This window comes from Bison bison, unplaced genomic scaffold (assembly GCF_000754665.1).
Source record: "Bison bison bison isolate TAMUID 2011002044 unplaced genomic scaffold, Bison_UMD1.0 scf7180017864508, whole genome shotgun sequence".
NCBI lineage: Eukaryota > Metazoa > Chordata > Mammalia > Artiodactyla > Bovidae > Bison > Bison bison.
The window spans coordinates 15,815,802-15,831,311 of NW_011495064.1; the positions used below are offsets into that span (position 1 = coordinate 15,815,802).

A 15,510-nucleotide genomic window follows, 5' to 3' on the forward strand; every position below is an offset into this window, starting at 1 on the left:
TTGTGCTTCCAGATATAAATCTTACTAATAACCAAATAGTCTATCATTAGTCTCTTAAATTACAGTGTGAATTATTTTGAATATGAACAGTTAAATTGATTCATACTCAGTGTTTTGTTTGTATCTTTGTTTTTTCTTTTTAGGGTCTTCATGTTACTTTCCTGCATTGGTCAGAGATCACTTAGTAACAGTGGAGTATTAGAAAGCTTACTTAATCTGTTGGATAACTTACTGTCACCTCTTCAGCCACAGTTACCCATGCATAGGAGGACAGAAGGTATTATTTGAATTAGTGTTCTTCAAGTAAAAACATAAGATTCCTGTAAATACTGTTTTTTATAAACTATCAACTCTGAAATATTCATTTTAATATTTGTTTTGCTGCACATTTTGTTGATATTTTTGTGACACAGACTTTTTAGAATGACCAGCCTTCATGTGATTGACTGTCATGTGGTTACTGCTTTTTCAATGTGTACCTTTTCTTTATGTGAATTTTGAACTTGGAAATTATTGTGTATGTTGTTTTTATACTATCATGATTAAAATCGGCTCTCACGTTTAAGTTTTTTGGCAGCACTGCTGTTCTGTTTATTGATAATGAGCTTCATTTGAGCAGGAAAATTGTTACTGGAATAAAAACTCTGAAACATGGTGCGAAACTATATGACTTATAAATTGAGACCTTTTTAAAAAAATTTCAGCCCCCTTTAAGTCTAAGAATAGTTTCTTATACCTTGTTTTCTATAAGTTATTACCTGTTAGATTTCAAATTATGCTTATGAATCCGTTTTTGTACCATGAAAGATTTGTTAAATCTTCCATTAGATTTGATGTGTTATTCAATTTGTGGCCGCAGGTTTCAATTTTGAGGCTTAATATAAATAAATATTAGTATTGATAATTATATGGTGTATTTTGGAGTTATAAAATATCTTAATTTTATAATTATTTTACCAGACTTCATTAGGATTCTTAGGGTCACATGACTGTTTCTCCCCCTTTCATTTCTGTACAGGAGTACTAGATATCCCCATGATCAGTTGGGTTGTTATGCTCGTGTCCAGGTTGCTGGATTATGTGGCAACTGTGGAAGATGAAGCAGCAGCTGCAAAGAAACCTTTGAATGGTAAAGACAGGGAGAGGTTTATGACAGGTATCAGACGTTTATAATAATCTGCTGGTGGGGATTTTGAATGAATATGCAATTTTTCCAGAACTGACTTTGGCCTGGAGAGTCCAGCTATATGTAATATATGTAAGATATTCGTTACCTTTACCAGGAATAACATATATATAAGTGAAGTTAAGGAGAAGGAAGTCTGTGAAGGGTTATTGTAGTTTTATGGTATTTAGTATGTCATTCCATTTACTGTTATAAAATGTTTCTATTAACTGCAAATGACATTTATGCCAAGATACAGAAATTCCTAGATTTTTGTGAGTTGTAATCTCCATAAGCTTGAAGCACAGAAAATTTTTTAAATGAAAGAAAATCAAAGTGTAAGATAAATTATTTTCTTCTTGTTTTCCAAGTTAACAAGACTTTATGAAGCAGCTACATATCATATGTAAATACAGACAAGAATTTCCATAAAATTAGGAATTTTAAAAAATTATTAGGATTATACTATTAAAGGGCTGTTTAGATGTTTTATATGTAAATCGGTTGTTTATGACACATTGTTTGAGAATAGGGCGGGGAATTCTTTTCATGCACAAGGATTTTTTTTTTTAAACTGTGCTGTATATTAATATCTATAGGTCACTACTCAGTTATAGACTGTAGAAGTAAGACACAAATGCAACTGTGTGTAAAGTTGGAATATAACAGATAGTATGTGAAGCCTTAGTTTTATTTATAGCATTCAGGTATTATGAAAACACATTGGTGGAAGACATTTTTTTAAGGCCTGAAGAATTTGAATGACTTGACAAAAGGATAATAAGAGAACAGAAAAAGCTGTTATTAGGTTAAGCAGATATGAAAAAAATCATTGAGGATTGGTGACAAGTGGGATTAAGCCTGAAGTGAACAGAATGACCAGTATGGAATAGTCTGGACACATTCCAGAATGAGAAGATGTAGAGCTGTGCAGCATGGTTTTTTAACTATTCAGTCTTATTTTCGCAGTCATTAAATCAGATTTTTAAGTATCCTTTTTTTTGATACCTGCATAAAAGCATAGAGTTTGAAATAGACAATAGTGAGCATTTTGTTATTGTTACATTTGAATGACTTTATCAAAGTGGTATTGTACAAAGATTAATTTTAAACAGTTGTGGAAAAAGTAGACTGTTACCTTAATGGAAAGATTGAAAGCACAGAGAACCCTGGTCTTAAAGTCATTTAGGGTCTAGGTTAACTTTTATAAGATCACATGTTCTTAGCAGTTTCTTTACGATGGTTTCCTTAATTTTTTTCAAAAACCGCTTTCTTGTGATTAACACATTTATCATTTTATATTTTCTGGGTATGAGTAGTACTTTAAAATCACATTTATCATAATTATTAATACAACTTTTCATTGCTCTGTAGGTAACCAGTGGAGTTTCATTAACAATAATCTGCACACCCAGAACATAAGTCGGTCTTCCAAAGGCAGCAGTAGCCTTGATAGATTATATTCCAGAAAAATAAGAAAGCAGCTAGTTCATCATAAACAGGTAACTTTCGATATTTTTTTGCTTGTATTTGAGACATTGTATGAGATAGACTTCCCATCAGACCTTATGAACTACTTAATTTAGGGAAATTATTTGACACTTTTGAGATGGAGTTTGTTTGTAAGATGCCAGCAGTACATAGTTCACAGATTTTTGCCAAGTTCTTTCAAGCTGTCTACCTCCTCACATTTCTGATACTACTATTCTAAGTGCAGCCATCAGTTGCCTAGTCAGAAGACATGTTTGCCTTTGTTTTCTCAATCCAGTTCATTTTTCATGCTGCCCCAGAGGGTTCTTTTAGATACATACCTGATCATATCACTCCACCTCTAAATTGTTAGTGGTTTCCAGGTGATCTTTGACTGATGGTAAAACTCCTTAATATGGCTTTAGCATATCTATCATCTGCCTGTCTAACTTTTAGGTTTGAATTTTGGCCTAGCCATATTGAATTTGAGTTCCTGGACCACCTGCAACCAGTCTTCTCATCCAAGATTTATTTTAATATGTGCTTATTCCCCCATCCCTTCCTCTCCCCCTGCCAAACATTTAGTTTTCTATTTTGCTTGGATAATTGAACTTACTTTTCAGAAATTAGTTCATATTCACTTTCTAAAGGAGATCTTCCCTGATTTCTAAATTAGGATCCCATAAAATATCCCCATGTATCCTGTATTTTGCCTTTCATTATATTTATTGTATTCTCCTGTTGAGATTCTTTTGTTAACCTGAGTTTATAGCTGATGTCAGATTCTTATACGCCACTACTTTATTATAAATGCATCTTCCTCTCTGTCTTACAGTATATATATAAATATATACTGTATATTTAATATCCAGTATAGAGCCTTATATGTCTCTTAAAAATATTTGTATAATTGATTTAAGATGAAAGAAAAAGAAAGTGAAGTTGTTCAGTAGTGTCTGACTCTTTGCGACCCCATGGACTGTAGCCCGACAGGCTCCTCCATCCATGGGATTTTTCAGGCAAGAATACTGGAGTGGGGTTGCCATTTCTTTCTCCAGGGGATCTTCCCGACCCAGGAATCTAACCTGGGTCTCCCGCTCTCCAGTCAGACTCTGTACTCTCTGAGCCACCAGGGAAGCTAATTTAAGATGAAATGAGAATTTATATGAAAACATGTATGCTCTGAAAGTTTGTGAAAGCTTTGGGTTTTTTAAAAAGCATGACTTAGCACTAAATTACTTATTTCTGAGTTTTTCCACTATGAGCAACCGTTGGCCCTTTTGCAAGAAAAATGATGTGAAGCTTTTTCACATCATTGAAATCTGAATAACTTAGGTGAATTGTAATAATGTCATTACTCTGTTGTAATATTTTACTATTGTTAGGCAAAATGGGTTAGGCAAAATTGGGTAAAGTGTAAAAGGGATCTGCATTATTTTTTATAACTGCATGTGAATGTATAGTTATAATAAAATTTTTAATTAATAAGAATCATAGACATACCAAAAAATATACTACTCTTGAAGGAGATTTCCATAAAAGCCAAGCTAGGACTCTTGTACAGTAAAAATATTTTCCTAGTATATTTAAAAATAATTCTTTTCCTCTATTTAAAAACATTCCATCAGTCAGTCTCATTAGAAGCTTACATAAAAAAAGTATTCCACTTATTTCTCTTCTTCCATGGATAAGAAATTGGTTACTTCTTAATTACAGAATGGGGAGATCTTTTATTTGGATTTTATAGGTGATTTTTTAAAAAATCAATATAGTTAAAACTAGACTTCACAGAAACTTACTTGTTTCATTAGTTTGCCATATGGATTCTGAGAAGTACAATAACTTATTTTGTTGTTTTTAACATTGCTAACTATAAGATTAACATTTTCTTTAAAGCAACTTAACTTATTAAAAGCAAAACAGAAGGCTTTGGTGGAACAGATGGAAAAAGAAAAAATACAGAGTAACAAAGGATCATCATATAAACTTCTGGTAGAACAAGCAAAATTAAAGCAGGCTACCTCAAAGGTATGATCTTTCTTTTTTTAACATAATTATCTTAGAAAAGTTACTCTTCCGTTTAGTATTAATATTTTAAATTATTTGAATAGTTAAATATCTTTAATAATGATCAGGAAGTTTTATGTTATTCTGCTTATCAGCAGAAAAATCTATCCTATGTACTTCTTTGGGGGGAAAGAAGTATTTCCTTTAACTCAAGGAAATACATGGTTAATGTGGACTTAAAGTATTTTTGTAGCGTATTTTCTTTAAAGTGGATTGTGTTCCAGTAAATTGATGATAAAAGGATTCAGGATGTGTACGGTTTTCCTAATGTGTCCATTCTAAGTGAAAATTAAAATTCAGTGATTTTTAAATTAAGTTTTTTTAAAAAATAATGACGTTTTTTCAACTTGGGGGATAGTGTTTCAATAGCAACCAAGTTTGCATATTGTGTTTCTATAGATATGAGATTACAATTATTCCAGCAAAATTTGAAATGAATTAATACTCTATACTTTGTATGTATAGGTTTCTTTACCATTCACCTTTTAAGATTATGTTTAGGGTGTTTTGGTAATATTTAAAATAATAAATTTGCCCTAATAGAGCCTTTTTGTAGAATTCCTCCTTTCTGAAATTCTATTTGATATCTGATGCATTATTCTAAAATAGACAGAGGTATATATTGTCAGAACTTTTTGAAGCTTATGGTTTGCCTAAAAATCTTGTTCTTTAGAAGTTGTGTTTTCTAAGTGTATATTTTCATCTCAGAAATAAACTCATATTGAAAGAATTTTCATTCAATAAACATTGATTTAAATATTGTAAATTTCTGTGTATAGCACTTTAAGGATTTAATTCGGCTTCGTCGGACAGCAGAGTGGTCTCGTTCTAATTTAGACACAGAAGTTACAACAACAAAAGAAAGTCCAGAGATAGAACCACTTCCATTTACTCTGGCCCATGAACGTTGTATTTCAGTAGTCCAGAAACTTGTCCTGTTTCTCCTCTCTATGGATTTTACATGCCATGCAGATCTCTTATTGTTTGTTTGTAAGGTAAGTAAAGTAATAGGCCTAATTTATAATTACAGGCTTAGAGAATAAGAAAAAGAATGAAGAAAAAAATAGTTTTAAATTGAGTTTTAAGAGAAATAAAAGTGCTTTGGTTTTCCTTTTATGCGGTTTAGTTTTTTTTAATGTGCCTTGAAAGATTTTAGAAATACTTGGGCACTTATTTTTATGAGACCTATTATACATTTTTGATCTAGTTAAAACTAGATTAATGTAGACTTGAAATGTAAATAGTGTGAAGTGAAGTGAAAGTCGCTCAGTCGTGTCTGACTCTTTGTGACCACAGGGACTATACAGTCCATAGGATTCTCCAGGCCAGAATACTGGAGTGTGGGTAGCCTTTCCCTTCTCCAGAGGATCTTCCCAACCCAGGAATCAAAACCAGGTCTCCCGCATTGCAGGCGATTCTTTAAATGCTGAGCCACAAGGGAAGCCTTGGATATGTGTGTACAGCCTACTGTTTTTCTTTTAAGATAGGTGATCTACAAATGAGTGTCAAGTTATAGCAGTGAAGTCTGTATTAATGCCCTGAAGGCTTTCCTGTAGCATATTCATTGTTTGTAGAAATTGAACTTTTCAACTCAGATTTTTTTAACCTGGATTTTAACATTTAATCCATGAAATTACATTTCCTTGGCATTTCATGTCAAACAGTTATTTTGATATCAAAAGCATATCTCATTGAAAAGTTACTTCAGTGCTTTATTTTTGGAGAAAACATGTAATAGCTACTTAAGTGTATGATTTTATAAAATGTATTACAGGTTCTTGCACGCATTGCGAATGCCACGAGGCCAACCATACATCTATGTGAGATTGTGAATGAACCCCAGCTGGAAAGACTGCTATTACTTTTGGTTGGAACTGACTTCAATAGAGGAGATATATCTTGGGGTGGTGCTTGGGCTCAATATTCCTTAACTTGTATGCTACAGGATATTTTAGCAGGTTTGTTAGGATTTATTTTTAATAAGGTATATCGAAATGAGCTTGTCGATGCTTGACTAATCATTAAAGGAAACTGTGCCCCTCAAAAGTGTAAAATGTCTCATCTCAGCAGTAGCAGCCCTTTCAAATTACTTCTGTGTTAAATTATGTTGACACCTGTGATAAATGCAAGTGTTTATGGAGGAATTAGGTTATAAAGTGCAGGGATACGGGAGCTAGTCTGCTTCCTTATTAATACCAGCAGTGGGCTGCTTCCAAGTTCTCTTGGTGCGTTTGAGGAAGGTACTCCCTGTTCCTCAGTTTTTTTCATCTGTAAAATAAGATAATAAAAACATCTCTATTGTTATTTTGATGAATAAGTGAGTTAATATATTTAAAGTGATGGTAATAACTCCTTGTTCATAAGGCACACATTTTATGTTTTTACTAGTTAGCATTTGAAGTTAATGCAGTGGAAGGCCCTAGCATTTCCTTGTATAGATAAGGACTCATTTGCCTCAGAATCTTTTATGATTGGTATAGTGTACATGCTATTCTCTATACTAGATGAAAAAAATATGTTTTGGGTGTCTGTTTACTAATTACTAAAACAGTTAAGGTGATGATATTCTCACCTGCAGGAGAATTGCTGGCTCCAGTAGCTGCAGAAGCCATGGAGGAAGGACCAGTGAGTGATGATGTAGGTGCAACAGCCGGTGACTCGGACGACTCCCTGCAGCAGTCTTCAGTTCAGCTGCTGGAAACTATCGATGAACCTTTGACACATGATATGACAGGTACATCCTTTGCATTTGTAACTAAACATATCCTTAGCTCTTTAAAAATGTGAACTTAAATTTCAAAATTAAGAATATTAATGAAGTGTAAAATTTTTATAGTAAGTCTTTGGCCTTAGTAACCATATCAGTATTTTTCTGATAAACAGGTTTTACTTTGATTTTCTGCATGCTTTTTTTAAAAAACAATTTTTACTTATTTATTTATGCCTGTGCTGGTTCTTCATCGCTGCGTGGGCCTTTCCCTAGTTTCGGTGAGCGGGGGCTGCCCCTACTGTGGTGTGGGCTACTCCTCACTGCGGCGTGCGGGCTTCTCCTCAGTGTGTGTGTGGGCTTCTCCTTGTGGTGTCTCTCTCGTTGCAGAGCACTGGCTCTAGGTGCACAGGCTTCAGTAGTTGCAGCACATGGCTCAGTAGCTTCAGTTTCTGGGCTCTAGATCACAGGCTCAGCTGTGGTGGCAAACAGGGTTAGTTGTTCCGCGGCAGGTGTGGTCTTCCCTGACCCAGAATCATCTCCTGTCTCCTGCATTGGAGAGGCGCGTTCTTTACCACAGAGCCACGGGGGAAGCCCTCTGCATGCTTTTTCTAATAAAATGGTATCCTTTCACAGTGTCCATGTTATTTTGATACAGTCTTACTTGGCTCTGTGGAAGGAATTACAAGCTAGAAAGCAGTTTAAAATACACAGTGGTGAAGACAGCAAGGTTAATGGCTCTTGTCTTTTTCTTTGTTTTCTGCCTTGTCAAAACTATAATGTGCGTCTTAGCATGTGCAAACCTTTGTGGTGTACTCCCTACTTTTTAAGACTGTTTAATTTATTAACTTATATATTGCGATGCTACAGTCATTTCATTTGTTTCATTACTTAATCTTAGATTCTCTCATGATTTTTTCCTTTCTGTCTGATAGTCCCTTTACCTGGAGGAGATTTTCTTCTCTAGTTTGCATAGTGAACTTCTTGTCTGAGATTCACATACAGCTACCCTCCTCCAAGAAGCTTTTCCCATCACCACCAGCTTTGTTGGAGACTGCTGTTGGTGCTACCTACTTCCTTGATTGTCTCCAGTAGCAGCTACCATGCTGTATTTGGTTTAATTTCTGTTGTGTACGCTTACCTCTGAACCCTTGTTAATTTATTGGAAGGTAGAGATGTGTTTTATTGATCTTCATATACTCAAACCCTAATGCAGGCTGATGTTTTCTTGACATTATATAAATATATGTTGAATAAAAAAGAGTGAGAAAGAAAGGAAGATAAAGGTTGGAAGGCGTAAAAGGCTGGTCAAGCATTTGGAGTCATCTGAGAGCAAAATAGTTTCTAATTCATGATAGAAAAATAAGGTGAAGAGCAGTGTTCTTAAAACTTTACATTTCACTTTAATAATGGGTTTTCTTTCCCTAACTATTAGGTGTAATTTATGAATTATATATTGGAGGCAATAAAATGAACAATAATTATTCATTCTAGAAATGGTTAATGATTATTTTTAATAGCAAAGTTTATGTAATTTGATTCAACAAGGACTAATCCTGTGGTCTTTTCCCCTAGGAAGTTACATACTATTGTACTAGTGTTCTTAATTGTGTGTGTTATAGGGTGATGTGTTTGCATACTTACTTATGCTTAATTGTCAAGTATAAAAATTTAGAGACTTCTATATCAGAAACATTTTATATTTAAGTAAATGTAATTGCTCTGTATTTAAAAGCAGTAGTATATTGGGTAAATTTTATATACTCCACCAAAAAAATCACTTTAAATTACTTGAAGGTGCACCTCCTCTTTCCTCTTTGGAAAAAGATAAAGAAATTGACCTTGAGCTACTTCAGGATCTAATGGAAGTTGACATTGATCCTTTAGATATTGATTTGGAAAAGGATCCTCTTGCAGCCAAAGTCTTTAAGGTATGATCCACTAGAATATTCTTTGCAATTAAAATCTTTCATCTTATACTTCTGGTTTATTGATTACTTAAAAGACGAAAGTATACACTTAATGTAATCCATTATTTAGTTTGCTCAAAATTAAAATACTCTAGACACTATAGTAGATTTTTTTATGATACTATTGGAATGTTATAAGGAGAACTTATATCATTTTTTAATATAGCTGCTAATATTACCTTAAATGTTAATAAGAACCATTAATAAACATAGGAGGTATGGTTATGGAGTATTGACATTTCAAGCAGCATTTAAGGTCATCCAGGTTGAGTTCATTGCAGAATCTATGTCTTTACTAGCTGCTACTTTTTCTAAAGGAGATACAATTCTAATACTTTATTTTAGTTTATTTTGTTTGTAAGAGATTAAGATGCTAGATTCTAGTAAATACGGTCTTTTTAGACTTGGGGATACAATGGAATATTCTGAACCATTCCTATAGATCATTAAATTTATGTTTTAAAAATGTAAAGGGTAAGGGGAAATGTTTACTTTGTAGCCCTGTTTGAGTTAAGGTGGTGTAAATAATATGTTATTCTTAGTAAAGAGTCAAAAATAAACCACAGTTTTTTCTATTTTTTTAAGCCAATAAGCAGTACATGGTATGACTATTGGGGTGCTGATTATGGCACCTACAATTACAACCCGTACATTGGAGGTCTTGGAATTCCTGTAGCAAAGCCACCAGCAAATGCAGAGAAGAATGGATCACAGACAGTTAGTGTTTCAGTGTCTCAGGGTAAGTGAGGCACTGTTATTAAGACAAGCTATTCTTAAAACAAGTTCTCAGTTTGTGTATTCTTGGTCTCCTGAAAATTTGATCCTGAAAGTATGCTGAGAGAGTTTATTATTGCAGGGCTGCCTTGAGAGTGACTGACACTCAGAGCTGTGTGTTGGTCAGTTTGGAAGCATTTCTATTTATGGTCCATCTTTTGTTTCTCAGAATAACACTTAGCAAAATATACTTGTGAGTTGTGTGAGTTTGCCAGTGGCTTTAATTATTTTTATTATTATTGTACTTTATTTTTATTGTTCTTATAATAGTAAATTTACATTTATTTGTAAGCAGAACGGAATCACGTTGAGTATTATTTTTGTACTCTTCTAGTCACAGAGTATATAACTTTCTTTTTTCAATGAAATATTTTCTTAAATTCTGAATCATCCAAACATTTACTGAAAAGTTACAAGTATAATACAGAGAACAGCTTTATCCTGACCCATTTGGGAGTAAGTTGTTAATCTGATAGTTTTCTATTTTACTTTGTTTTACAAAGCAGGACATTTCTTCTACATCAGGAAGCACATTCCATCAAAATCAGGAAATTAACATTAGTACTAACTTTAAGACTCCATTCAAGTTTTAACAGTTGTGTGTAAATAATGTCCTTTATGGAAAATGATCCAGTACTAAATTGTACGTTGCATTTTACAGTTGACCCTCAAGTAATAGGGGAGCAGAGGGGCCCACTCCCACACAGTTGAAAGTCTGTGTGTAACTTTACAGTTGGTTCTTTCTCTCCAAAGTTTTGCATGTGTGTGTTAAGTCATTTGAGTTGTGTCTGACTCTGTGCGACCTTAATGGCTGTAGCCAGCCAGTCTCCTTTGCCCATGTGGATTCTCCAGGCAAGAATACTGGAGTGGGTTGCTATGCCCTCCTTTAGGGAATCTTCCCAATCCAGGGATCAAACCTGCATGTCTTATGTCTCCTGCATTGGCAGGCAGGTTCTTTACCACCAGTGCCACCTGGGAAGCCTTTTACATCCATGCATTCAGCCAACTGTGGATTGTGTAGTATATGTTTATTGAAAAAATCCGTGTAAGTTGACTTGTGCAGTTCAAAGTGTATTTTTCATGGGTGAACTATAATTACCATATCTCTTCAGTGTTATTCAGTTTGCCACACTTTTTCAGAGGTGACTTTCATGGTCTTGATGCTTTTGAAAATTATAGGCCAGTTATTTGGTAGAATTTCCCTCAGTTGGGGTTTGTATGCTATTTCCTCATGATTGGATTCTAGTTATGTGACTTTGGCAGTAGTAGTAGGAAACTGTAGTGTCAGGTTTTTCTTACTGCATCCTATTAGGTGGCTCATGATTTTAATTTGGATCACTGCGGGTGCTCTTCAGTCCAATACTTGATAAAAGATGTTTATCAAAATTTTCCAGTGAAAAATTATTCTTTTCCCTTTTGCAAAAAAAATTTTGATTGGAGTGACAGAAGAATACTTGGAAACTTGTTATTTTTTGAATAGACGAGTGGTTTCCTTTTTTTATTCAGTGTGTTATAATTTATTACCATTATTTATTTGTTTTAAAATATAGGGAACATAAAGTTTTCCATTTTAACCATTTTTAAGTGTATAGTTCTATGCATTAGGTAAATTCACATATCATTATTTATTTTGATATTCAAATTGCCCCGATTTGACCAGTGATATCTCCTTTAAACTGGTCTCTGTTTTTTTTTTTGACATGTCCTCATCTTTCTTTGAAGATTTCCCTTTTTTTGGCATCTTGTTAGATGCCCCAAGCTCATCATTTACTTTCCCTTTTCCAGACTGAGAGTTAGCCACTTCATGAACAAAAAAAATATTTCAAAACCTTTTAGTGGAAGAATTCAAGGTTTGAGTACTAGATATATTTGTTGCTAATTTGGGGCTGTTTCCATGGTCTCTTGGTGGACAGATCTAGGGAATGTGTACATACATTTGTGTTTATATTTATTTCTGTATTTGTTTGTCTATCTAGCATGCCGCAAGTTCACTCTGATACATCAGTTAATCTAACTGCAATCTAACTCCATAGCCTTCATTTTTCCTTTGTTCATATTTCTCTTTTCTCTTGATAGTGAGGTGCCTGATTCTCCTTCTCTTTAATACACTTGCTTCCACTGTCCTTGCTTCCCTTACCTGGGCTGCCTCTCTTTATATTGCCACTGTCCTGTCTCTAGCCTCCTTTGCCCAGGTACTGTTAGCTGCTGTTCCTCTGGTGCCCGTGCCAGGTTGCTCTGATGGGAAGATGCATTCCTCACCCTGTCTGGGGCTCAGATGTCAACATTTTGTTGTAGGAAGTAGGACATGAATAATAATTATTAAATAGCTTTTGTTTTTTAATTGTTTTTTGTAGCCCTAGATGCTCGCCTAGAAGTTGGACTTGAACAACAAGCAGAACTTATGTTGAAAATGATGTCTACCCTGGAAGCAGATTCCATTTTACAGGCATTAACAAATACATCTCCTACATGTATGTAAAAGTCACCACTCTTAGAGTATTATACTTAACAGTTTATCTCTTGATTATCGTCAGATGTACTCAGTAACAGTGGATTTTTTAAAACATTATTTTTGGCTACACTGAGTCTTTGTTGCTTTACAAGGGCTTTCTGTAGTTGCGGTGACCAGCGGCTACTCTTTTTTGCTGTCGTGGGCTTCTCTTGTTGTGGAGCGTAGGTTCTAGGCATGCAGGCTTCAGTAGTTGCGGCTCTCAGGCTCTAGAGCGCAGGCTCAGTTGTTGTGGCACACGGGCTTTGTTGCTCCATGGCGCGTGGATTCTTCCTGGGCCAGAGATTGAACTCGTGTCTCCTGCATTGCCAGGCAGATTCTTATCCACTGCACCACCAGGGAACTACCAGTGACAGATTTTTAAATTCTCCCTTGCTAATTTAGTAGCAAGTTGAGAGATAAGACAGAAGATTAATGAATTCAGAGGGTGGAAGGGGAACAGAACACCTCCATGTAGTGGTCTTAAGTTCAGTCCAAAAACTTGAGTCATGTTTTGCTATTTGTGGTAGTGTGAGGTTAATGACATTTTTGGGAAGCCTGTATAGCTAGCTGCCTAGGAATTTGTCGCATTATATCCAAATTTATGATAAAGTGGGTTTCTTGATAGTAACATCTCTATCTTCCTTGAGGACATATGAAAGAAGATGAAAGACATATCATGATGACAGCCAAGTGGGGCTGACTGAACTACAGAATTGAGACGACTTACTACCTAATTATCTATAGCAAAAGAAGAAAAACTTTTTATAGTGAATGACCAGATAGTAAACATTTTAGGCTCTCTGGGGCTGTGCATTGTGTTTTGCAGCTCTACTGTGACTTAAGCAGCTGTAGACAAAATATACCTAAATGAATAGCTATGGCTATTAAGAAAGCCATGTTACAGAGTCTGGTGGCCTGCCATATTTGGCCAAAGGACAAGGTTTGCTGACTGTTGATGTTGTGCTAGACTTCAGTAGATCCCCTTATGTCATGTGAGTACAGTTAAGAGAGCAGCCTGTCTACCTTAAGATAGAGCTGTGCTAGGGAGATGGTGATGTTTTTACTTTTCTTAGGTCAAGAAAAATGAAAATGTGGTGGGACATGGTGATGAATAAAAGTATAGGGATACTAGTTAGAACCTAGGAAGCATGTCATGTCTTTTGAAGGAGAGTTCACAATTCATTTCAATAGAGAAATTTGGGTTTTCAGATCTTCCTATGTAAAGTTGAATTCTTTTGGTTTGCATTTTTCATTTTTTCTTGTCTTAGGAAGTACAGAAAAAATAGAAAAACCTAAGAATTGGTGTAATGTTCTGCTTCTTGATATAGTCTATCTTTTGATTATTCTTCTGCCCAAAACTTACGTTCCTCATTTAGTATAAAACTTTCTAAATATATGAGAAAGTTCTCTTAGCATCCTTTTATTTCTTTGCTCACCATGAATCTATACTCAGTTAGTTTGGTGTGTGTATCCTCTCATCAGAACTTTTCAATAGTTCCCTGACAATTTTAATGTGTCATTCAAGGTTGAGAATCAATGGATTAGAGTCTAGATTGTTCTAAAGCCATCTTCTCAAGAAATAGGCAAGGGTCTTCTTTCTTTTCCTTTTTTCTTCCCTCTTATTAATTAGGAGAAAATTGCAGATAGAAATTGCTAGAGAGTAAGATTCTTTCCCTTTGGTGGACAAGTGCCGTGAATTAGGGAGCTTCTCTTTGTGGTGATTTTTCTTTTGAACTTTCAAGTAATGTTGTAAAACCATGTTTTCAAACAATGTAATGCTGAATCATTAAAAAAAAAATGCAATTTTAATTAAAAAAAAACAAAAACCTTCACTTAACTGTACATATTAATAGCTAGTTAACATTTCTCCTGCTACTTTGTGATAAAATCACAATTGTGTTTAATTTTCAGTATCACAGTCTCCCACCGGAACGGATGATTCACTTCTAGGGGGCTTACAAGCAGCAAACCAGTCCAACCAGCTTATTGTACAGTTATCATCTGTCCCAATGTTAAATGTTTGTTTCAACAAACTTTTTTCCATGCTTCAAGTCCATCATGTTCAGGTATGACTTCAGGAGAAATGGTGTATTTTTAGACGTTATTGCTGGCCTGGAAAAGATGAAATAACTGGAAAGATCAGTCTCAATCAGATAGGGATGATTTCTTTGTCACACTCAGATGGAAAAAGCTTAGAGGTATTTTAATTAACCACAGTTCATCAGTGATAGGTTATTTATTATTTTTATGATTTTAAACTTTACTTCTTTAGTTCTAACTGCATATTATACACACACCTGTATTTAAAGACTTGAGTCACCTCTTTTAATTTAGTAAAACATTTGTATTTGGTAAATTATAAATTTTAATTCAGTTAAATTTCATTTGATCTAGATTTTTAAGATGTTTGTGCTTCACCTGAATTGAAGTAAGCAAAAATAGTATTTAATTGACAGATTATTTACTCATAATTGTAAGGATTCATACATAAGTTTTTTGTTTACATGGTATTTCATAATATCATGGGTACATTTTCTTTCTGTCAATTTTCATTGTTTTTCAGTTGGAATCACTTCTCCAGCTGTGGCTCACATTGAGTCTGAATTCTAGTTCATCTGGAAACAAAGAAAATGGAGCAGACATTTTTTTATATAATGCTAATCGAATACCTGTCATTACATTAAATCAAGGTAAGATTTATTTGCAGAAAAGTCATTAACATAGCATAAAGTAAGTTAAAAAGAAAATGATTAGGTTAATAATCTTTATCATGGTTGTACTGTTTTAGTAAAACAAAAAAAAACCTTTTTAAATATACTAACTTATTAATTAGCAGGAAAGAGGACAGAAAACTGTACGATCTGTA

At 34.3% G+C, this 15,510-nt stretch overlaps 1 protein-coding gene across 9 annotated transcripts in view; it reads left to right on the forward strand.

Annotated features, from left to right (window-relative positions):
- The window catches only part of BIRC6 (baculoviral IAP repeat containing 6), a 215,943-nt gene that overhangs the window by 94,787 nt on the left and 105,646 nt on the right, over nucleotides 1–15,510 (forward strand). For 7 of the 9 annotated variants that reach the window (XR_824319.1, XM_010829820.1, XM_010829819.1 and 4 more), the window contains 12 exons: nucleotides 144–277; nucleotides 1,019–1,156; nucleotides 2,540–2,667; nucleotides 4,532–4,663; nucleotides 5,482–5,697; nucleotides 6,477–6,660; nucleotides 7,281–7,436; nucleotides 9,207–9,340; nucleotides 9,965–10,118; nucleotides 12,508–12,624; nucleotides 14,556–14,710; nucleotides 15,208–15,334. Coding sequence is in view for 8 of the 9 variants with exons in the window: in XM_010829820.1 (XP_010828122.1) it covers nucleotides 144–277; nucleotides 1,019–1,156; nucleotides 2,540–2,667; nucleotides 4,532–4,663; nucleotides 5,482–5,697; nucleotides 6,477–6,660; nucleotides 7,281–7,436; nucleotides 9,207–9,340; nucleotides 9,965–10,118; nucleotides 12,508–12,624; nucleotides 14,556–14,710; nucleotides 15,208–15,334 (1,775 nt within the window). In the remaining variant the exon portion in view is untranslated. The remainder of the gene's footprint in view (nucleotides 1–143; nucleotides 278–1,018; nucleotides 1,157–2,539; nucleotides 2,668–4,531; nucleotides 4,664–5,481; nucleotides 5,698–6,476; nucleotides 6,661–7,280; nucleotides 7,437–9,206; nucleotides 9,341–9,964; nucleotides 10,119–12,507; nucleotides 12,625–14,555; nucleotides 14,711–15,207; nucleotides 15,335–15,510) is intronic. The other 2 variants (XM_010829827.1, XM_010829822.1) reach the window with 1 other exon arrangement.